Here is a 25381-nt window from a genome sequence, read left to right as displayed (position 1 = left end):
GTGTTTGCCCTGATGTACATTTTTCAGTATATATAACTGTGCCTGCTATTTCTCATGGTATTGAAAATAGCAGCGAGGTTCGACAATTCCTTTGCACTGTAAGCTTGTAGTAAAATATCCCCCCCAAAATGAAGTGCATTATTTTACAGTAGACCAAAGAACTGCAGAATGACTGTGAGTCAGAGTTTTCTTTTTATTCTATTTAATATTATGCATAATATTTTTTACTATACCTGTTAATCGTAATGTACATTATTCCATGTGTATTTATATCACTGTACCTTGTGTTATACTATGCAGTTAATCCAGGCATTATGAAAAGAGAAATTGGTTTCAGGAGTTGTTTTGGAATATTCATGTGCAAATAAATATAAAACAGCGCTCTTTACTCATCTCAACTCGCATACAAAACACAGATAATATACTCCTCAAAATGCATCAACAGTAATGCCAAATTAGGTAAATGTAAAGTTTTAACTGTGTTCAATATATTAATGACAGCTGGGCAGGGCAGGAGACTGGTATAAATGTTTGCATAGCATCAGTGGGTGAAATAGTTTTTAATAAAAAATGTATGGTATGTATGAAATGTATGTAATGTATCTCGCTGTGAATAGACTTTCCGTCAGAAGTTCATCTTGCAAAATTGTCATGAATTTGTTGCTTCATATTAGTTATTTAATTAACTTCCTTAATCAGAATGAAAATACATTGTGAATGTTCATAATTTGATTTGTAAGCCTTAATTACAGCCCTAATAACCTCACAACAATGCATTTAATTAACGCCGCTAACCCGTGTTCTAATTGATCCGGCTAGTCTGCATTGGTAGACTAATATAGAGTGCTTTAATTGAAATTCCACTTATAAGCGTAATGAAATATATGTGCTTATTTTGTTGTTATTATATGACATTCTTTTAAAGTTACAGTGGTTGGTGTGGAGTAAGCTCAAGTTATTTGAGAACACATGTGGACTGATAGGTGGGGGCAGTGTGCTCAGCTCTCATGCCAACTACAGGATACAGCCAGAACCTGCTATCGCAAAAAAAAATTTCTTATTGTTATTAAAAGGTTTCAATAATGTCCTTAAATTGGAACACGGATCTGTCCTGAAGTCCTCTACAGACAGGGGCGTAGCAATCATTTCATAAGTGAGGGAGACAGAACAATTAGCGCAAGACGAACATAAGAAATATTTTTAAGGCTCTAAATTGATTAAAAATGTTGATTGAATTAATTACATTAACTAATTGTCTGGTTATTACATGTAGCATAAAACTCAAATGCATGTATTGAGATAAATATTATACAAATAATGTGGTCACAATACTTCCAGCCTAATTCATGTAATGTAAAATTGTAATTCTTTTTCAAAATTTTCACGGTAAACTCTTCTGACTGAGAGTGAATATGAACATGTTCGATGCATGCGCACTACGACTGCTTTATGATACTGTTTTAGTACAGTCAGCTGTAGAAGTACGCATTGACGATGTGCACAGACAAGGACAACCGAAGTATACTCAGGCCTTAACATACAAGTTTTGCTCCCGTGGAACCCCAGCTCCATTTTACTCTACAATAACATTGATTCTGTATTGTACTTATTTAGTATTATTTTTTTTATTTTTTTTAAGTATACAGCCTACAGGCACTTCTCTTCAGTCACTTGTTTCCCAGCAAGGTGTGCAGTCATGTGCTGACTTACATGTATATTGTTGTTCTTGATTACTCGACCTCATGTTGTTTCAGGCCTATATCTGTTTTTTTCTTCCATACAATGCAAGTGAATTGTAACTGGGAACAAAAATCTGCCTAACTTTATAACTTCAGAGTTCTACGGATGTAAATCATTCCGGTTTGCAAAAACATAAAGGTGAGTAAGTGGTGACAGAATTATAATGTTTGGGTGCACTATCCTTTTAAGAGTTTTGGTCAGTTCTCACCAGTTTAAAGTTGACAAAATGTCATGTAAATTGCCAGATGAAATCGTGCTGCTTAATCAGTTATGATTATAGAAAATAGATAAGTATATGAAAGATAGATTATAAGATGATATTTAGAATATTATGTGAGTATATTAATATTATGTTATTTATATTATATAAATCGGAACATAGGATTACTTATTTAAATGGACTTCTCAAGGCAGAGAAAATACCTGTATAGGTCAGATGGAGAGGAAAGAATAGGTATTTATCGGTATGCTGAAGTTGTCTCTTAAAGGAATAGTTCACCCAAAAATGGACATTTGCTGATAATTGACTCACCCTCATATATTCACTTGCATTGTTTAAAAGAGGAGGCCTGAAATGAAATCCTAAAAATCTTAAATGCTGTTTTGATGAAGAAAGAAACTCTGATACATCTTGGACGGCCTTTTTGGGTGAACTATTCCTTTAAGCTTTTTCTTCACACTTCAGGTGAGTAGTTCTTGTAGCATTTTTGCTATTTCTGCATTTCATGTTAAAGTTGGAATGATGAGATAAGGCAAAACTAAATTGTTCCAATGTTACACGCTTGCACTTTATACAGGTAAAATAATCATTAAAAGGAGCGATATTTTTAATCATGTCTCTCCTCCTGGCACTTAGACTCTGCTCTGTGTGTGATCATGTGCGATAGATGAGGCGCGGCTTTGGAGACACCTCTGAAGTGAGGGCGGGCTCGCTTCAGAGGTGCTAGCTTGCTAACTTCTAGCCTCTCTGGATTACACACCCTAGCTTTAAGTTTAACAAATATGTGACAACACACTTCCTTGGCTCACTGCACACTCAAACTAAACTCAACAAGTGTCCAATGAGCTGCGGAAAGCACAGACTTTCCAGTCCTTGAAATGATGTGTCTGAAATCCAAATACGTTCAAGGACTTTCAAGGAGCGTGAGAACCCTATCCTGTTAAGACAAAGTCCATCCTTGGACGTTAAGCCCATTTGAAATGATAAAGGGTGTGTTCCATACCGAAGGGGTCACCCTAATGCCCTTATCCCTTCAATGGTTTACCCTCCCGTGTGAGAGATTTGAAGGGTTGAAGTGTGCAGGGCGGCTGTGGCTCAGGTGGTAGAGCAGGTTGTCCATGAATCGCAGAGTTGGTGGTTCAATTCTTCCAATTGGTTCAATTGCTTCCAATGGCAGGCTAGCGCCATGCACGGCAGCTTTGCCGTGAATGTGTGTGTGAATGGGTGAATGAGACGCAGTGTAAAGCGCTTTGAATACCGCTAAGGTTAAGGCTTTATAAGTGCAGACCATTTACTATTTAAAAAATATTGCTTATTTGGAACATACTTTAACATCATCTATCCAAGTCAAAGAAGCCATTATTAGGCTGATGGACAAGAACATCAGTTGTACCCAATCAGAAATATTTGCACACAATTTTGCCTCACTATTAAATACTTTCAGTTCTTTAAAATGTTTAGGGCTTCTGAAGAAAAAAAACAATCATTTAAAAAACTTTTAAAAGTTCATTACAATACTTAAAAGCTTTTAAAAATACCAACATGTTTTGGCAAATAGAACCAGAGTGTGTTTGCAGTTGAAGGTGGTTTAATTTACATTACACTATGCACACATGCAGATTTATGACATATGGTCTGTTTCTGGTCCGCTTGGCAGCGGTGTCCATCATTCGAACTCTACAGAAAAGTTAATTTTGAAGGCAGCTAATTATGAGCCCTTCAACATGGTGGGGTCAAGATTTTTGTCCATTTGAAGTTCCCTTCAGAGGTGGATTTATCCCGTTTGAAACGCAGGGAAAGATTGTGAAAAAATAAAGTTTGCTCAATGTGACAACTTTGGGCAATTTTTCTTTAAATGTCGTCGTAGAGCACTTGGCAAGCTGAAACTCCGCCCACATTGAGTGCAGTCATAAGTCTTCTCTCCAGTATGTACTTTTTTGTGTGTTATCAGGAGTCTTGGATAAGCAAAGCTACTTTCACAGTGTGAACACTTGTAAGGTTTTTCTCCTGTATGAACTCTTTGGTGACGTTTCAAGGTGCTGATTTGGACAAACGCTTTACCACACTCTGAGCACACATGAGCTTTCACACCAGTATGTATTTTCTGGTGTCGTTTAAAATAGGTGAGCTGTGAAAAACTCTTTCCACACTGAGAACAGTGATGTAATTTCTCTCCTGAATGACATTTCACATGGGCTTTTAAGGTTGTTTTATTTGCGAAACTCTTCCCACACTGAAGACAAGCAAAAGGCTTTTCTCCGGTGTGAATTCTCATGTGAACTTTGAGGCTTGTTTTCTGTTTGAAACTCTTTCCACACTGAAGGCATGTGAAAGGCCGCTCTCCAGAGTGAATTCTCATGTGATCCTTAAGGGTACTTGATTCTGTGAATCTTCTTCCACACTGAAGGCATGTGTATGGGTTCTCCTCAGTGTGAATTCTGATGTGCTTCTTAAGACCCGTTTTTTGTTTGAAACTCTTTCCACACTGGTGGCATGTCAAAGACTTCTCTCCAGTGTGAATTTTGATATGGAAATTAAAGTTTCTTTTTTGCGTGAAACTCATGCCACACTGATGACATGTCAAAGACTTCTCTCCAGTGTGAATTTTGATATGGAAATTAAGGTTTCCTTTTTGTGTGAAACTCATGCCACACTGATGACATGTGAAAGGCTTTTCTCCAGTATGAGTTCTTATGTGTACATCAAGGTTTTTTTTGTGTGCAAAACTCTTGCCACACTGGAGGCATGTGAAAAGTTTCTCTCCAGTGTGAATTCTTTTGTGGCTATTAAGGTTTCCTTTCTGTTTGAAACTCTTGCCACACTGTTGACATCTGAAAGGCTTTTCTCCAGAGTGAATTCTTATGTGGTTATTAAGGTTTCCTTTACATGTGAACCTCTTTCCACACTGAGGGCAGGTGAAAAAACGGTCTGTTTTTATTCGAGTTCTTTTATGTGAGAATTTCTTTTCAGTCCGTGTGCAACTATAAGATTGATCAGGTTCCTTATACTGATGTTTCTCCTCCTCTTCATTCAGTTCTTTATGCAGTTCTTGACTTTCTCCTTTCAGCTTCATCACATCTAAAATAAAATTACAAAATAAAGTCAAAAATCAAAACAAGAGGGATAAATGTGAAATGCACCAAGATAAAAGTGAACCAAATAAACAGAAGTCAATTATTATTTTTGTGATTTATTTTATAAAAAGCTAATTCACATGTTCAGTGGCTTTTATCTGGAATTGCTTTAAAAAAAAAAAAGTTGCTTTCAAAATCCTTTCCCTTTGATTGAAAATGATTTGTGTCCTATTTGGTAACTTCAGAGCAGCACCGACATTCCTTTACTTAATTTTTGCCCATGAAAAATGTCTCCTCACCTGCTAGAAGACAGTAATGTTATGCCTGTAGTCAGGGTTTGGGAGTAACGGAATACATGTAACGGGATTACATATTTAAAATACAAAATATATGTAACTGTATTCCAATACAGTAACAATTTAAATCATTGGTAATTAGAATAAAGTTACATTCAAAAAGTATTTTGATTACTGAAGAGATTACTTTGCATTTTATTGTCATTTGTTTCATTTAATATTTAGTCCTTTCAGATGGAAAACATTTATACATATAAATGATGTGATTCAAAGTGCATTTGAACAGCGGTGAAAAACTTTCTTATGATGTTACATTCATACAAGCAGACAGAGAAGTAAGTCTGAAGTAAGTTTGGAGCAGAAGGAATAGAAATAAACCTTGTGTAAATTGTTAGCTTTATGCTAAGCTAAAATGCTATTTCTAGCCATTTTACATGCACGTTACCAGACACGAACATATTTTTTTAATCAAGAAAATTCATGTTGGATTATAATTTATTTTTCTAGAAAGAAGAGGTTTTTCAGAGAATGTATTTTTAACATGTGTATTTTGTCTTTTTTATAATCAAAACAATCTACCAGTGGTGAAGAAGTAATCCAAAGTATTTAGAATACGTTACTGTCCTTGAATAATCTAGCGGAATATGTAACAAATTACATCTCACAGCATATATTCTGTAATCTGTAGTGGAATACATTTAAAAAGTAACCCTCCCAAACCTGCCTGTAGTGCTGTAGAGGTCTAGTTTATCATTACTTGGTTTATAAGACCTAAAACCAGCCAGAGAGGAACTGGCTGCCTCAGCTGAGCCTGGTTTCCCTCAAGTTTTTTTTCTTCTCCATTAACTAATATCTTATATCATTTTTGGCCTTGCCACAGTCACCTTTAACTTGCTCACTGAAGGCCTAAAGACAAATCATTTAAGGCATGATTTTCAATCGCGTTTTTCGATCAAACTGCTCATTGACAAGCACATTTTTCTGTATTTTTCTTTTTCTTCTATAGAACTGAAAAGTGCTATACAAAAAGATTTACTTGACCTAAAACTACTCATTCAGGACTTGATCACATTATGTAATTTCTATTCACCCTGTGCTATACTGAATGCACTACAACAACAGATTATTTTATGTTTTACTGTAACATGGTTCAAATGGAAAGGTGGAGGCTGGAACTGGAAGAACCATCAAAATAATGTTTAATGAAAACAAAGGTCACAAAACATAAACACACACACTGCAGCTGCATGTGGCTCTCTCCCTCCCGAACTGCCACTTTCCGCACTTATCCCTCTCCTCGGCTGATTAGCCTGATTGGGGGCCGGGTGTGCATAGTGCCCTTTTGGCCCTGCCAGCGGTAGGCTTTCCCCCGCCTCTCTAGGGCTGGGGAGGGGGACGAGGGGTGGAAAAAAAAACAAAAGGAGAGGGAAAGGGCAAAGCGGAGAGACAGCAAGAGAGAGAGAGAGAGAGAGAGAGAGAGGAATAACTCCTAGGTTACTGTTGTAACCTCCAGGGAACGAGACGTTGTGTCGAATGAAGTGACGTAATACGGCTATGTATACCTTCCAGGTGGAGGAGGACAGCCTCCCCTCCAACCTCTCCTGCAGGAAGGAAAGCACTGACCTGACTGCACATCTCTGGGGGCCTTTGCCTCAAACATGCACCCCTTCAGGGCGTAAAGCAACCTCATAGAGGGAACTCTGGCCTGAGTGATTGTGTCTACCACTGCTGGATGGCGTCTACCACTACTGGATGACATGGAGGTTCCAGAGGTCTGGGGGCGGGTGCCAGTTTGTGCCCCATCCCTGAGAAAGAAGGTCCTTCCTCAGAGGAATCAGCCAGGGAGGTGTTGTCAAGAAGAGTGTGAGGTCCGAGAACCAAGTCTGGGTGGGCCAGTATGGGTTCACAAGGGTGACTTGTTCCTCGTCCTACCTGACTCACTGGAGGAATGTGCATTTGCGCAGCCCCCGGGGTCAGCTGTGTGCCAGCGCGTCTGTCCCGAGGGGGGCTCCCGTCAGGGCATATCAGTGCGGGCAGTGAGAGAATTCCCGGGAAGCAAACAGATCTACCTGTGCTTTGCCGAATCGACTCCAAATCAGCTGGACCACCTGGGGTGGAGTATCCACTCTCTGCTGAGCGTTGCCTGCCATGACAGCGTGTCTGCTGTGGCGTTGATGCTGCCCGGGATATGAGTGGCCTGCAGCGATCTCAGCCGCTGCTGTCTCCAGAGGAGGAGATGGCGGGTGAGTTGCGACAAGTGACGATAGCATACTCCGCCTTGGCGATTTATATATGCTACTGTCGCTGTGTTGTCAGACCGGACCAAGACATGCTTGCCCTGGATCAATGGCAATAGCCTCCGCAGGGTGAGTAGTACAGCCAACAACTCTAGGCAGTTGATGTGCCAACCCAGTCGCAGCCCTGCCCATTGCACACGGCGCCCCAGCCTAGTTTGGAGGTGTCTGTGGTGACCACAACACATTGCTTCTGGACACTTGCTGTAGGGAACTCCTGCCTGTAGAAATGGAAGGTCTTTCCAAGTGCTGAATAAGTGGTGGCAGAGCGGGGTAATAGCTACGCGATGTGTGCTGCGGCACCATGCCCATTTCAGGACTCGAGTCTGAAGCCAGTGCTGAAGTGGTCTCATATGCATCAACCCGAGCGGCATGACTGCCGCTGAGGAAGCCATATGCCCCAGGAGCCTCTGAAAGTGTTTCAGTGGAACCACTGTCCTCCACCTGAATGACTTCAGGAAGTTCAGCACAGACTACGCTATCATGGAGACTATGCTATCATGGAGACCGAGGCTTACCCCATGTTGAGAAAAGAGATGCTCTGAACCGGGGAGAGCTTGCTCTTTTCCCAGTTGACCCAAAGCCCTAGACAGCTGAGGTGTCTGAGCACCAAATCCATGTGCGCTCACAGCAACTTTCGAGAGTGTGCTAGAATCAGCCAGTCATCGAGGTAGATGAGTATGCGAATGCCCACTTTCCTTAACAGGGCAAGAGCTGCCTCTGCGACTTTTGTGAAGACCTATCGGGGCCTCGCAGTGGCCATGACAATGCTGGCTGTGGACACAGATTATGTGACCCAAGGAGTGAGGAAACTGCTCTTTTTTGACAATTTGGTATAGGCTGCGGCAAACAAAAAGGAAACAAAAGATTTACCTCCTGGCCCTCCACCGGGGGATGGAGTGGTCTGGATACCAGCTCTGTAGAAGATGTCTCGCTCCAGGGGTTGTCCATCTCCGGGGCGCTCAGGAGCCTTTCGGGTCCTCGTGCCGGCCCGGGAGATGTGACTTCCTGCGGGGGGTTAGAACTGGGCACGGGCTCTGGCGGAGCTGCCGGGGATGCTCTCGGTGAGCAGACGGAATCTTGAGCCACAATGGGGCAAGATTTGCAGGATGGCCTCCATATGCTTTTTCACCACTGAGAACTGACCAGATTCAGTCCTGGACCACCAAGGTGGACATCGCCTGCCCAAGTGTGCACGACATGACCTTCGTCGCCTCGAGGGCGAGATCGGTTGCCGAGCACAGCTCCTGCAGCACATCGGGATCAGAAATACCCACGTGCAGTTATTTTAGTGCCTTGGATTGGTGTACCTGCTGGAGGGCCATTGCATGCAGGGTGGAGGCGGTCCAGCAACACTTTAAGCTTTTGTCGCCATAGACGACTTAGTCCTACAGGCCCTGGAGAGGAGCACCGGATGATCCTGCCAGGTGCCGTTGTTCTGCTGGTACAGGTGCATCGCAACTGCCTTACCCACCTGAGGGACCTCCGTGTACCCACAAATGAGCATGCTGGGCAAACGAGCATGCTGGGGAACGGGAGGTACGCGTTGAATTACCCAGTGAAACCGCACCCATCAAACTCCCCAAATCACCTCCAGCGTCAGACGGGTCGGCCTTATACCCATGGGTAGGAGGCGCAGTGTGGGGGGCGGCTGGAGTGGCTTTCCCCTTGTGGCAAGCCGTAAGCACCTGTGACCGTCGGAGGCAGAGAGACCCAGGAATCACACAAGGACAGAAAGGCATCTTTAAAAAGACGCATCTTTTCGCCAATTTTCATTGGCCTTTTCTCAAAGATCCAAGGTGATTGGGGTGATTGGGGAGATGGGGGATGTACATCATGATGGGGGCTCCTCGGCCTGAGGCAACGCTGGGAGGAGTGTAGAGCGGAGGAGGGCGAGGTTGGGCTGGAACAACACACGCCCCGTCCCCAATCAGCCTGATGGTGTCCGCATGAGGGATAAAGGTGGCCGGTGACGATGGTTCGAGAGAGAGAGAATTACAGGCAGCTGCTCTGTGTGTTTATGTTTGTGTGTTTTTGGTTCAGTTTATCATTAAACTAATATTTATATTGCCAAGCTGGTTCCCGCCTCCTCCTTTCCCTTAACCCCCTTTACAGTGTACTTTTATTCTAATACTTTATTTTAATTATATATTAATATAATAATACACATTAATTAACATTACTTGTGTTTGAACATCATATTTATGGGCAAATTGGCATTATTTTTTTTAGACATTTCCATTGAAGCAAAGAATTGTGGGTTGTGAGTGCCCACGAAGGATATACCTCATGCATCCTCCGAAATCCCGTGAAAGAAGGTCACATTCGAAGGCTGCATTTGGAGTGTCCTACTCGCTTTTATGAAACGAGACATATGACATATGCTGAGAAATGCGACTTCCGGAGGACACAGCCTTTCAAATGAGACACATCCATTGTTTTGAAAGCACTTCACAGGGTGGGCTGGAATGTCAACAGGGGGTACTGCAGCACCCAGACGTCCCGCAGCTATGTACAGGGTGCATCCCATTTCAAAGGGCTCATCCATATGCCATAATTATCCCTCCAAAGTGAGAGCTTCGAAGGGTTGAAGGGTATAGGGCTCAAAATTATGAGTAATACGGAAAGCACTTTAACGTCACCCATCCAAGCCAAAGGAGTCGTTGCCGTCGCACAAAGGCTGATGGTAATAATCATCACCTGCATCTTATCTGAAATATTTACACATGATTACACTTATTTACACATATATATATGATGATCAAGTTCATTATAATAATTAAAGGCATTTACAGACTTTGGAGATGAAGGGACATCACATGTTTTTATTTATAGAAAAAGATTACAGATGCAGTTGGCTTAATTTACACTAAATACACTTAGTAAACCTCCATATTTGTGATGTATGCTCTGGTTCTGGTCCACATGACAGCGAAGTGTCCATCTTTTGAAACCTATGGAAATGCTCGTTTCGAAGGGCCCTTCGAAGCAACTATTTATAAGCCCTTCGGTTTGGAACGACCCTTCAACATGGCGGCCAAAGATCATTCCCCCTTCAAAGTGCCCTTTGGAGGCAGATTTATACCATTTGTCATAGGTCAGGAAGAGCTAACAAAAATATCAAAACATCAAAAGCAACTATTTATATGTTAGACTCAATACTGATTAAGATCTTAATAGAGGTGTAATCTCAGAACCTCGTCTTAATATTATTAACTCCTCATTATCCTTAGGGCATGTCCCAAGAAACTTTAAGCTGGCAGTTCTCAAACCACTTATCAAGAAACCACAGCTTGATCCTGGAGAGTTGACTAGTTATAGACAGATCTCAAATCTCCCATTTATGTCACAAATACTGTACTTGAAAAGGTAGTGTCTTCCCAACTATGTTCATTTTTAAAGAGAATTAGTATACTGAATATAGTATACAAAGAATTTCAGCCAATATTCAGGCCCCATCATAGAACTGCACTTATCAGAGTTACAAATGACTTGCTCTTATCATCTGATTGTGGCTGCATTTCTCTTCTAGTGCTTTTAGATCTTATTGCTGCCTTCGACACCATAAATCACGTCATTCTCTTGGATAGGCTTAAGAATTATGTTGGCAATTGAGGACAAGCATTAGCTTGGTTTAGGTGGTTTTTGGTCCAACCAATACCACTGTCTGTGTAAATGAGGAATCGTCAGATCAAATTTAAATATGGAGTGCCACAGGGATCAGTTTTAGGGCCTCTGCTTTTCTCATTATGAATGCTTCCCCTGGGTGACATTATCAGGATATATAATGTGGAATTTTTTTTCACTGTGATGCAGTCGATACTCAACTTATTATTTTCCATTACTCAATTCTGACAAAACAGAGTTACTAATTATTGGACCAGAAACGTCAGCTTAATTATAATTTGACTCGTGATGGATATACTGTTGCATCGTCTCCTACAGTGAATAACTTAGGTGTTATATTTGAAAGCAATCTTGCCTTTGAAAATCACATTTCCAATATTTGTATAACAGCATTCTTTCACCTCAGAAATAATGCTAAGTTACAACACATGCACTGTTTCTGATACTGAAAAATTGATTAATGTGTTCATGACCTCACAACTAGATTATTGTAATGCATTACTGGGAGGATGTCTCGCAGGTTCAGTAAATAAACTTCAAATGGTTCAAAATGCAGAAGCTAGAGTGCTGACTAGAACCAAGAAATGTGTTCATATCAGTCCAATTTTATCAATGCTACATTGGATTCCTGTTAAATTTCATATTAATTTGAAGATTCTGTAAATTACTTACAAAGCTTTGAATGGTCTAGCTCCACATTACTTAAGCAACCTTCTATCACACTATGTTCAATCACCTTCACAACGAATGCAAAATTCTGGCCTGTTAATAATACCTAGCATATCAAAATCCTAAAAAGGAGGTAGATCCTTTTCCTGTTTGGCTCATAAACTATGGAATAGACTTCCAAGCATTGTTCAGGACTCAGACACAATCTCTCAGTTCAAGTCTAGACTAAAGACTCATCTCATCAGCCAGGCATACACCTAATTTCTCCATCAACTTATAGTTATGCTGCATTAATCAGGTCTGCCAGAACCAGAAACACTTCTCATATTCAATTATTCTACTTTAAAGTGAATGGCATCTATTATCTATACTTACTCTATTTGTAATCCCATAAGGACTGATCTGTGCAATTTTAGCTAAATTGCTAAAATTGCTCAGTTCTCCCGCTGGCCAGCTGCCCCTGATCGGCCCCAAAGTGCGTCGGCCCACCGGGAAAATCCCCGGTATGCCAGATTGCTAGTCCAGCCCTGCTAACAATGTATAGGAATGCAAACTGTTCTGTTAAACTTAAAGGTGGTTCATCCTCTACATTTTATCTCAAATGTGTATTAGACAAGGTTGTCCAATCTCCCCTTATCTTTTTTGTTCTGTACTCAGCTTATGAATATTTATGTTAAATCAATCCACTTAAAATGTATATCAATTGCTGGTAGGGATATTATCATATCCCAGTTAGCAGAAGATACTGCACTGTTCCTGAAAGATCAGCATCAGGTCTAAGCTGCTCTTAAAGTAGTAGATGCACTAAAGCTTCTGGCCTTACTTTACACATCAGTAAATGTGAACTATTATCTAAAGACTGTCAGTTACAGTATATTGCTAATATCCCAGTGAAGGAATCAATTACATATTTGGGGATTGTTATCTCAAAAGATCAAAACTCTAGATGAAAGATACATTTTGATCTCATTCTTCAGAAAACTAAAGCAAAGTTGAATAACTGGATTTTGAGGGATTTATCTCTAAAAGGTAGAGTTTTGTTCGATGTCTCAAAAGAGATGTGTAAAACTATTGATACTGCTTTATTTCATTTTAATGTGAGAAACAAAACACATTATATTAGGAAATCTATAATAATGAATACTTTGTTTTGCCCTCAGAGTTTTAAATGTTAATAAAACTATTCGTTCTTCACTTCAAAAAGACATTGTCACTATGCCAAACTGTACTGTTTATTGGAATAATCTGGTGGAAGGTTTATTATGGAAGGCCATCTGGGCTTTACCAAAAAAAGATTTATTTGTAAATCAAGTTAAGGAAATAACTTTCAAAATCGTACACAAATACTACCCAGTAAATAAATTTAAAAAGGATATTGATTTGAACTGTTCTTTTTGCAATACATTGCCTGAGACCTTGTTTCATTTATTTTGGCATTGTGCTCATGTACAGAAATTTTGGAAAGATTTGACTAGATTTATAATTGATAACATTGAACCCACTTTTTCTTTATGTTTAGATAACTTTATATTTGGTTTTACTAATATCGCCTCAAATAAAAGGAAAGAATACTATATTATAAATTTCATTTTAATGTTTTCTAAATTTCATATAAATGTAAGTTCAGTAAAACCCAAATGTACTCAAAAAAATAATAATTTAAAATATATATCAATATGTTTTTCATTCACATAATAAGAAAGCAATTAAAACTGTTTCTATATGTGAGTCTTTTAATATATTTACATAATGTTTAGCCTTCCCCCCTGGCTGTAAGTTTCTCTCTCTCTCTCTCTCTCTCTCTCTCTACGTGTGTGTATGTTATTGCAGTTCTGACTGTACATTGATTTTGTTTGTTTGAAGACATAAGAATAAAAATAAATACATAAAAAAAGAGGACGCATCCTTCCAAACGAGACACAGCCATTGACTCCCAAAAGAAAGAACCGATTCTGAACAACTGAAACGAGTCATTAATAATTCTAGACTTACTTCCTGTACTAATTCACACAATTTGGTAACAAAAAAACCCGCCTCTGGTCTTCATTGGCTGCTCGCGAACAGCTTTGACCCGCTCTCAAACACTACACTAAACAATAGAACAAAAACATATATCCACACTTTGTTTTAGCCCTGATCCAGCACTGGAGAGTCGAATATAATATACAGTCTGAAAGTTTGTAGTAAAACAATCATAACTTTGTCATTTTAATAATGCTACCTCATCTGTCAGCATGATGCCGGTGAATCACGTCCAGTCTCTTTGTACATTACGTTATTATGGAGTTTTGTGTTCCTTGCCACGGTTATCTTTAGCTTGCTCACTGTGTGTCTAAATACATATATCATTACTGTTGTTTAATAATACATATTGTAGTGTAATATTACAGTTTATATGAATAAAACAAAATTATCAATCCTCAATATTACATTTTCTTCTTCAGTAGAATATTGTTCTTTACTCATAAGATCATCCTTTGAAATTATAATAATTTACACACACACGCACACACACATACAGGTTAGAGCTTTAGTGTTCTTTTAATTCGTCACCCTGCGGAAGGCGCTAAAACCTCATCTGAGCAAAAACGTATTCTTCTGGTGTTTGTTTGTGTTTAACATGAATCGCTTGAATATGGAAAATCCCATGAAGACATTTATTAGCAACACCCCTGAGTGCAAGGCCACATTTAGTGTCTTCAGGTAACAGGAACTACATTTCTTAATATTTTAGCAAATGGGTTCAATTTAATAGCTTAATTTTAATTTCAATGTAATTTTTTTCTGAACAATTATATTGTGATTATGGTTATTTCTCATTCACACTAACACGACAACAGTAACTAATGCATTGGCTGGCTTATCGAAGACTTAAATGCTGGTGAAAATGTTCCACAGTATACAGTGATTGCGATGGGAGAAAGGTGCCTCTGGTTGTTCCTTGCAGGGTACTCAGCCTTACAGGCTCCATATGGTTAGGATTAGAGTGGGGGTGGGACATCTGCTGCCTCTCAGGAACAAACTGAGGTTCCTTTGTACAATGGGCGTACAGTGATAGGGAGACATGTGGTTCTCTGATGCCCTCGTTGTGCGTGCATGATGTGTAAATCGTCCACCAAAACTGCAGCAACCCTTGCCAAAAATTTGTTCCCACGCTTATGGCTCATGCAGTGTTTCTGTTGTTATTTTGGAGAGCTACACATAACAGGGAATCAGAGAGAGAGAGTTGTAGTGAGTTGGTATGTCTGTCAGTCCTTAACCATTTTGTCTTGACAAGTGTCATACATCTGACTGAAAAAAGCGAGATCTCAGCATAATGCTCATGCCAGTTTAACAGGATTGCCTCACCTGTTTAATATCACCCATTTCTTCTAAAGGCTTAGTTGTTTCTCACCAACACCCAAGTACATTTTCAGTGGAAATGTATGAGCATTATATGAGAAGCTCATTCACAGTGGCTTGTGGCTCGCTAGGACTTTTTGCATGAACGCCCATTTCCTCAAAGTCAAGATATCCACTGATATAATTTTTTTTTATAATTATGTTGTCATGTTTAGTGAGCAGAATCCAATTGCAGATTAGTCAGTTTCCAAACTTTTATTAATAAACAAAGATCTTATAAAAACTGGAAAGCAGGAACAAAGAAAATCGGCTCACATTGGGGCAAAAGGACCGAGTCGGCGACCACTGCAGGGAAAAGGTCATTGGTGGCTGCAGGGATGAGGACAGTGTCAAGGGCAGCAGCGGCGAGGGTGGGAAGCTCCAGGGGGGCTGCAGCGGATACGACGGGTGCCTCCAGGGGGCTGCAGTAGAGAGGACAGGTGCCTCCAGGGGGCTGCAGCATGGACAGGCACCTCCAGGTGGAGCTGCAGTGACAGGAGCTGCACCGGAGAGGGCGGGCACCTCAAGGGGGCTGCAATGGAGAGGACAGCAATCAGGTTGGGATGCTGCAGGACAGGGTCCGCGGTGGCCACTAGGGAGATGACAAAGCTGTAGCTGACTTGGGCCCCTTTCTTGGAAGCTGCGGCTCCTCTTCAGGGTGGTGGAAAGCACTGCAGCAGGCTTGGGCACCTTGTAGCGGTCAGTGGCTGTCTTGACGGGCATATCCTTGGAAGATGCAGCGAGGGCCGGCACCTCCACAGGATCTTAAGCGGACTTGATGGTCTCTGGAGAAGCTGCAGCAGTGAATGAAGTCAGTGCACACAGTCTCCTCCCCCTCGTTCCTCCAAGGGGGTATTCCAGAAAGCAAGGTTGACACAAACCCTGAACTCTCGGTTGATTAACTTAAGCATTGCTTACTCACAATTATTGATGCCAGAATGGCAGTTCCACCATGAGTCACCATGGAAACAGACGCCAAGAAGAAATGTGCGCCATATTTCAGTGATGCATAACTACTTGTTTTAATGACTGTTAGCATCTTCACTCATAGTAGCGATTGGAGCTGCATCGGTTTAGGACTGAGAGTTTGCTTGATGGAATGTACAGTGTTGTGAAAAAGTATTTGCCCCCATCCTGATTTCTTCTGTTTAAGTAAACACAAAATACAGTTTTAAATGATAATTTTATTTATTAAAGCAAAAATGTTATCAAATACCAGTGAAAAAGTATTTGCCCCCCTTGGCTAATAAATCCTCAAATCTATGAAACTGCATTCATAATGGTGTTGAGCTGGACTAGACACATCCAGGCCTGATTACTGCAAGCCCTGTTCAATCAAATCTACACCTAAATATAACTTTTTCAGCAGCATGAAGTTGGCTAAAAGGTCTCACCCAGAAGCACACTATGCCATTGCCAAAAGAAATTCCAGAAATGATGAGGAAAAGGGTGATTAAAATATATCAGTCTGGGAAAGGCTACAAAGCTATTTCAAAGGCTATGGGACTCAAAGAACCACAGTGAGAGCCATCATCTCCAAATGAAGAAAACTTGGAACAGTAGTGAACCTTCTCAGTAGTGTCCGACCTTCCAAAATTCAAGAGCACAGTGATTACTCATCCAGGAAGTCACATAAAAGCCAAGGACAACTTCCAAGGAACTGTAGGCCTCTCTCACTTCTATAAAGGTCACTGTTCATGACTCCACTATCAGAAATACACTGGCTAAAAATTGCATCCATTGAAGTGTGGCGAGGCAAAAACCACTGCTAACCTAGAAGAACATCAAGGCCTATTTGAATTTTGCCAAAACATACCTTGATGATGCTCAAACCTTTTGGGTGTTTTGTGTACTGATGAGTCAAAAGGGGAACTGTTTGGAAGACAGGGGTCCCGTTATATGTGGTGTAAATCAAACACAGACTTACACAAAAAGAATATCATGTCTATGGTCAAGCATGGTGGTAGTATTGTGAAGGTGTGGAGATGCTTTACTACTTCAGGGCCAGGGCGACTTGCAATAATTGAGGAAAACATGAATTCTGCTCTCAACCAGAAAATCCTGGCCAAACTGAGCAATCAGAGGAGAAGTGCCATGGTAAGAGAGGTGACCAAGAACCTGATGGTCACTCTGGTTGAGCTACAGAAATCATGTGTGGAGATGGGAGAAACTTGCAGAAGTACAACCATCACTGCAACACTCCACCAATCTGGGCTTTATGGCAGTACATTTATGAGGCTTTACTCCTCAGTGCAAGACACATGAAATCCTGCTTGGAATTTGCAAAAAAGCCCCTAAAGGACTCTCAGACTGTGAGAAACAAGATTATCTGGTCTGATGAAATGAAGATTGAACTGTTTGACCTCAATTCCAAGCGTCATATCTGGAGGAAACCAGGCACCAATCATCACCTGTGCAATACCATCACAACAGTGAAGCATGATGGTGTTTTTTAGCGGCAGGGACTGGGGGACTGGTCAGGGTTGAAGGAAAGCTGAACACAGCAAAATACAGAGACATACTTAATGAAAACCTGGTCCAGAGGACCTCAGACTGGGCCAAAGGTTCACCCTCAAACAGGACAATAATCCTAAGCACACAGACCAGACAACGCAAGAGTGGCTTAAGGACAACTCTGTGAATGTCCATGAGTGGCCAAGCCATAGCCCGGGCTTTAACCCAATCGAACATCTCTGGGGAGACTTGAAAATGGCTGTCCATTGACAGTCCCCATCCAACCTGACATAGCTTGAGAGGATCAGCAGAGAAGAATGGCAGAAAATCCCCAAATCTAGATGTGCAAAGCTTGTCGCATCATACCCAAAAAGACTTGAGGCTGTTATCACTGCCAAAGGTACGTCAACTAAGTACTGAGTTAAGGGTCTGCATACTTATGTCAATGTGAGATTTCATTATTTTCTTTAATAAATTTGCAAAGTTAACAAAAATCATATTTTTGCATTGTCATTATGGGGTATGGAGTGTAGATTGATGTGAAAAAACATTATTTAAAGCATTTTAACATAAGTCTGCACTTTTCCACCGGGTATTGTGATGAGTCTTGGGTGATCCGATTATGTGGTCAGGTGAGACACATCGCTATTTACACCTGGTCACTTTTGATTTGGATTTGGAGGGTCTCTGTTTCATGACAACATCAATCAGTCAGTGTGTTACTGAATGATAATAAAGCGCAACAAAGTCAGAAAAGACAAAGAAAGCTTGAAAACTGTTTCTCCCAGATGCAAACTGAAAATGTATGTAAGCACAATCGCAACATGTCAAGCAGAATTATCCGTTATTTTAGTGTATTAACAGTATTAAAGGAACTTCAGATGTTTGTGCTTGTTATATATGTTGATATCAGACATAACAAAGAAGATCTGTGAAGCTCTTGTGATTGTATATGTATCCGCTTTTTTAATTTTACAATCGGATGGTTATTTCCTTTTAAAACTGCTCATAAATGACAACGTTTAAACTCTACATTTACAGTTTTCACGTTATTGTTTTATTCAACTGGTATCAACACTTTATATCTTTTAATATGATTATTAAAGTGTTTTATCCACATATTCATAATATTTTGAATCTTGACTTAAATTAGCCCAAATGTAAAAGGTGAAACTTGAGATATGGCTGATGTGATTTAAATGAAAGATCTTTAATTATGTTCATAGTACAATTTACACCTTCAGCAGACAATGCAAGCAGGCTCAAACTTAAGGTTAAAAATAGTAAACTGTGAATAAAACAAAATAAAACTGTGAATAAAACAAAAAACACAAAGGGGGTTTCAATAATGATCAGGATTTTTTTTTTATTAAACATGCAATATGCAGTAATATAAAAACAATTAAGCCTACAATCATAACGGGTTTTCCTAATCGTTTCAACTTAATATAGTTTGTTCAGCAGTAAAGACAGTGCTAACGGAGAGTATACTGTACATTCACACCCAGTCCTGTGTACCAAAACATTTTAAAGCAACTTTATCTTAAACACTTCACCAAATTGTAAGCACAATATCCCTCAAGATGTTTTATTCATTAAATCATGAAATCCAATAGAAGCACCAGGGCACATATAGTTATTTCTTCTTCTTTTTTCAGGTATATTGTTCCCTGGTGTTTATGTCCCTCATCATTATGTCTTTGCTGAAACTGCTGTTGTAATGAAATGAAGATCGATTTAGTCTTGAATCTGGTCTGATGTTTCCTAAACACACTAAACTACATATCCAGCATAAAGCCAGCAGCTGGGGTTGCCTCCCATCCTGTAAAATATGGGATTGTCCTTTATTTAAAGATGAAACGTTGCATCCGTTATCTAATCATTACAGGACATAATTTGTCTAATTTGCTACATCGTTAAAAATAATTTATTTTACATGGGTATTCATTGGAAATTGGGTAAGGGGCCATCTGAAAAGTCCTCACAATGTGTTAAAACAAGCTAAAACATTTTCATTGTAAAATGTAGAAATGTACAACTTCAAAAGTGGCAACCCTAGCCATAGCACACTTATTTGTTTTTTTCTATCCTGGAGTGACAGCTAGACCTCTCTGTAACATGCTATCATCACTGTTGATGTGTCGATACACAATACACTGAACAAGAATTGTGTTCACTAGGGATGCACAATATATCGGTGGCCAATAACCAGGAAAATCGAAATATTATTAACACATCATAGTGGAGTTAACACAGACATTTAGCCGATAATTTGTTACGGTTTATTTGCTTATGACTGAGAATCTCTGTTTGAAGAGATCGTGTTTGACTTTGTCAAGTGGTCTGACAAAGAAGGCATAACATATCATCTAACTAAGGCTTAGGTGCCTTGTTTGACGGTCTTCCAGCATTCAGCCTGGATTAGTTCTCAAGCTAAAGGGCACATAAATTGCCTAGAGCTGCTCACAGTCCACCTGACTCTCAAATCCTTTCAATCAGAAGTGCAGGGCTTTAACATTTTGGTCCGTACGGACAGTACTGCGACTGTGGAGTCCATAAATCACCAAGGGGTAGTATGTCCGATACCGATGCTGGCTCTTGTGTGTTGTGTTCTCCTCTGGATTGAGAAACATATCGCTACATGTGCAGTTGATCTCATGTCAGGTTGTCAGACCATGGGAATGTAGACTTCATCCTCAGACAGTTCAGAGGATTTGAGGTATTCAGGGATGCCAAGGTTGGACTTTGTCTCCCCAAAAGCAAAGCACTGTCACCTCTGAAACTTATTGACAGGCTCTACTGGACGGGGACACCCATGGTCACAAATGGTCAGCAAAACATAAGTATGCGTTCTCTTCAATGTGCTTGCTAAACCAATTGTTGTGCAAGGTCTGGGAAGACAGGGAAGCCCCGCTGTTGGTTGCTCCAAACATGCCAAACGTCATGTTTACCCTTGAACTGGGATTGTTAGACACTCAAGGGTTGTCTCGGTCAGTGCTCAACATCATAATGCAGGCTAGGGACACCTGACGAGACCTTCTCTATACTCTGAAATGCTCTTTGTGACTTAGTGTTCCTCCCAAGGTGAGGACCCAGTACGTTGCCCTGTGTAAGCAGTGCTTCGCTTCCACAAGAGCTTATAGATGCAGGTCTCACTCCATGTCAATGTTTCACTACCTTGAATGGCTTGTGCAATTGCTACCAGTGGTTTTGATACCTGAATGAACATGAAGAGGAGTTTACTTTTAAATGTTTGTACTACCCTGTAGGTTATTGAGCACTGTTCTGGTGCTTCTGCAACAGCAGCACGGTATTATGGTATACGGTTTCCACAGTGTCAGCTTCTGATCCAGCGTCGAAAGGCTGACTTGAAAGGGAACGTCTCAGTTACAAATGTAATCCTGGTTCCCTGAAAAGTGTGTAGCTTTGCCGCACTACACATTTCTAGCTGTTAAGGGATTGAGAGATGGCTACTTCCAAGTCGAACAATTCAAATGAAATGGAACTGTTCTCCAGTTTATATGCCTGCGATGACACGCACTTAAGGGGCGAAGTGTCAAGAGCCATCTGCCAATAGATTGGCAATTCTATATGGGCTTCAGAGATCATCACTCTTGCGAGGAGTATCCATAGCATCAGCTACTGATTCAGCATCACACTCTCTCCTTTCAGGGAGCCGAGTCTACATTTGAAACCGAGATTATTTCTGGCAAAAACTTGGTTACTACAGTAATTGTAACAACAACATTACTATAGTAACACAATCGTAATTTTCAAGGGTATTATTTATTAACAACAATTACAGAATGTTTTAACAACTTTTACTATTTTGAAAAAAAAAAAAAAAAAACTTTTAACAATTGTCACACAAACCAATTATAATAAATGGTGTGTTTAGATTTGTCATTATTTATGGTGAATTAAAGGGATAGTTCACCCAATAATTAAAATTCTCTCATCATTTACTCACCCTCATTCCATCCCAGATGTATATGACATTATTTATTCTGGTGAAGCAAAGATTTTTAGAAGAATATCTCAGCTCTGTAGGTCTTTACAATGCTAGTGAATAATGATCACACCTTTGTAGTTCCAAAAATCACATTTCATTATTTGAGATGTGAAAGTGAAACTAAACAGGCACCAAATGTGATTTTCTGAAGTAAAAATGAAGTAAAAATGGATTGAATTAGGATCTGTTTCTCACCCACACCAATCATATCACTTCTGAAGATATACATTTACCACTGGACATTACATTTATGTTTCCTTTATGTCATTTTTGGAGCAACAATGGTCCAATCACCATTTAACTTGCATTGTAAGGATCAATGATCCGGTCAGCAGCAGTATACACATTCACAAGAGGGCAGAGTTCACACGGTCTGTTGTGTGAAGTATTCCCATTGGCATGTTACATATGTAAACTCATGTTTTTCTCTCAGCTGAGATATCCAGGATGAGCACACAAATGCACCATTATGAGAAAACAAACCAAAACCAACTAGCTTCTGTACAGCGTTCTTCCTACTCAGTTGTAAACAGCGCAGCTCTTCTGGGTGTGTCGCACGCGCGTCTGTTCTCGATGTGATTATGCCACATGTGCGTACTGCTACTGACCAGAAGCGATGATTAATAGTTAAAAGGTACTTAAATATAGATTTTTTTTGGCATCAAATTTGTTTTATTCTTTTGCATAATATGAAAGTCAATGGTGCCCCACAACTGTTTGGTTACATTCTCCAAAATATCTTCAACTAGAGGGCGAGTAAATGATGACAGAATTTTCATTTTTGGGTGAACTATCCCTTTAACACTCTTTTGTACACCAATCTTTGCAGTAGAATCAGTGTCATCATAAATAACAATAAGTGTAACCGGTGCATATTATGACCGCGTATAGCATGTTAGCGCATTAGCGTTATGAATGCAAAAGGAAGCATTAAACATTTTCTACTGCATATATATTACTTTACATCACCGAGTGGTTAAAACAGCTTCTTTACTGATGTTGTGTGAATTCTTCTCATAGAATGAGGCATAATGTCATTGATAACACATCATTTTGAATGTCATTTTAGTTGATGTTTTAGTCTTGAGCATCCTCATATTTAAATGTATTTCTAAACGCCTCCCACAGCGTCGCACTCGGTGTCTGAATGTTCCCAAAGAGTATGTCGTTGCTCAGCTGTTTCAAACTTCTTTTTGGCTCTGAGCGATGGACGAAGACGCACTTTGCCACGATTATGCTGGGGCTTAAAAGTCTTCTCTCCAGAGTGAGTTTTTATGTGAGAGTTAAGGTTTCCTTTTTGTGTGAAACTCTTTCCACACTGTAGGCATGTGAAAGGCTTCTCTCCAGTGTGAATTCTTCTGTGAATTTTAAGGCTTGATTTATCTTTGAAACTCTTTCCACACTGAAGGCATGTGTTTGGGGTCTCTCCAGAGTGAATTCTCATATGATCCTTAAGGGATTTTGTATCTGTAAAACTTTTTACACACTGAAGGCATGTGTATGGGGTGTCTCCAGTGTGAATTCTGATGTGCTGCTTAAGATTTCTTTTGTATGTGAAACTCTTTCCACACTGGATGCATTCAAATGGTTTCACCCCAGAGTGATTTTTTATGTGGAAATTAAGGTTTCCTTTATGTGCGAAACTCTTTCCACACTGATGGCATGTGAACGGCTTTTCTCCAGTATGAGTTCTTAGGTGAAAATTAAGGTTTCCTTTATGTGCGAAACTTTTTCCACACTGAAGGCATGTGAACGGCTTTTCTCCAGTATGAGTTCTTATGTGGATATTTAGGCCTCCTTTTTGTGTGAAACTCTTTCCACACTGAGGGCATGTGTATGGGGTCTCTCCAGTGTGAATTTTTATGTGCTCATTAAGACCTCCTTTATGTATGAAACTCTTGCCACACTGGAAGCATGAGAAAGGCTTCTCTCCAGTGTGACTTCTTATGTGGATATTAAGGTTTCCTTTATGATTGAAACTCTTTCCGCACTGAGGGCAGGTGAAAGAATTTTCTGTTGTTGTTCTTCGAGTTCTTTTTTGTGAGCGATGTTTTTCAGTCTGTGTGCCACTAAAAGATTCTTCACCACTACAGAAATTAGCATGTTCCTGATCCTGATTTTTCTCCCCCACTTCATTCAGTTCTTGACTTTCCTCTTTCAGTTTCACCAGGTCTAAAATGAAAACATAAAAGAGTCAAAAATGGAAAAAGTGGCATTAATGTGAAATGCAAAAAATATATATTAGAAGCATTAGAGATCAATTATTTATTTTAATGTGATCTTTTTTTATACTAAAGTTCAATTCTCATGTTCAATTGCTTTTCCTGGAATATGCGACAAACAGGTTAAAACAAGCTGTTGAATGACACATTTTTCCAGCCACTTTTTTCCATTCAAATGTATAGAGAAATATTAGTTTAGTTTTGGGTTCTTCTCCTGTCCCCACACTGTCTTTGACTAACCCTTGTCGAGTATTGATATCGTAACATCATTTATTGGTCTATTCATGGTCTTGGTCTTAGTCTAGTCATAGTCAAGTTATAGTCATAGTCTAGTCTTTTGTTTAATTTAGAATAAACTGCACCTGGGTTCACTTATATCAGAAGTTCTCATGAGGCGTTCAAATGATGAGAGCAAATTAGTAGAGAGGGAGTGTTAGGTTACAAACGGGGGCGTTTATCAGTCGTAATAATCAAATCTATAATCAAGTTCCTCTTTGCATTAAAACATTTAACTAGACTTGGACTATCTCAGTTGGTTCTCCATTATACGGGTTGGTACACATTTTTACCACGGTTCTGTAGATGGATAAGGTTCAAAGGACAGAGCAGCACGAGGCAAAGGAGGTGCGTTTTTGACCGGTCTCAAGCTCTTAAACGTGCAGCTCTGCGAGAATCAGTGAGAAGAAAGGCACGAGAAGCAGAAACCGTTTGAATTCGGCACGGAATTCTACATTACCACCCTTGAATTTATATAGTAATTTCAAGGGTGGTAAGAAATAGATATTTACATTTTGTGTTTATTGTTTTTACATTTGTTTAGAGAAGGCCTACTGTTTATAATTACAAAAATGCCATAGTATGTTTTAGAGAAATCATGTTAAAGACCGATTCGTTCACGAACGACACATGGCTATTCATGAGATATCTCAACGTCTCTGTGACCGCACTAGACTCTGCAAAAAGCAAACAAAAATGTGTCCATGTGCTGTGGTTCAACACTTTGTGCAGTCTCAAAGTGTTGAAGTTGAAGCGTATCATAGTGGATTCATTGTCATATTCATTTAAATAATAGTTGTCTGTTGAGGGCGCTATTGCGTTCTTGTGTTTGATAACTGTGTGAACACAAAACACTGCTATTCTGCTCAGTGTTGGGCTCAATGCTATCTTTGGGGTGCGGGATTTTGAAAAAGGTGGCGTGGCCTATTTAACGGCACGGTCTCATTTCAAGTTCCAGAAAGGCTAAAATCACTTACTGCATCTTAAATGTGGTTTAAAATAGTTTACTCTGCAAGGGTTTTCATACAGGTTTGCGCCAGAGAATTCAGTGCCGAATTCAAATGTGTTCTGTGACTCGCGACTTGCTTCTTACTGGTTCTCGTGACACATTCATTA

At 39.9% G+C, this 25381-nt stretch overlaps 1 protein-coding gene across 5 annotated transcripts in view; it reads right to left on the bottom strand.

Annotated features, from left to right (window-relative positions):
* Positions 1 to 3417: 3417 nt before the first annotated feature.
* The window catches only part of LOC127649494 (gastrula zinc finger protein XlCGF8.2DB-like), a 163622-nt gene continuing 141658 nt past the window's right edge, over positions 3418 to 25381 (bottom strand). For 3 of the 5 annotated variants that reach the window (XM_052134616.1, XM_052134613.1, XM_052134614.1), the window contains one exon: positions 19141 to 23939. In XM_052134616.1, the coding sequence (XP_051990576.1) occupies positions 22879 to 23939 (1061 nt within the window). In that variant the 3' untranslated portion in view covers positions 19141 to 22878. Of the gene's footprint in view, positions 5039 to 19140; positions 23940 to 25381 lie in introns of those variants that run through there. The other 2 variants (XM_052134611.1, XM_052134612.1) reach the window with 1 other exon arrangement.

Source organism: Xyrauchen texanus, chromosome 9 (assembly GCF_025860055.1).
Source record: "Xyrauchen texanus isolate HMW12.3.18 chromosome 9, RBS_HiC_50CHRs, whole genome shotgun sequence".
Classification (NCBI taxonomy): Eukaryota; Metazoa; Chordata; class Actinopteri; order Cypriniformes; family Catostomidae; genus Xyrauchen; species Xyrauchen texanus.
The sequence above is the reverse complement of the archived record's forward strand: the minus strand, read 5'-3'. Positions and strand labels throughout refer to the sequence as shown.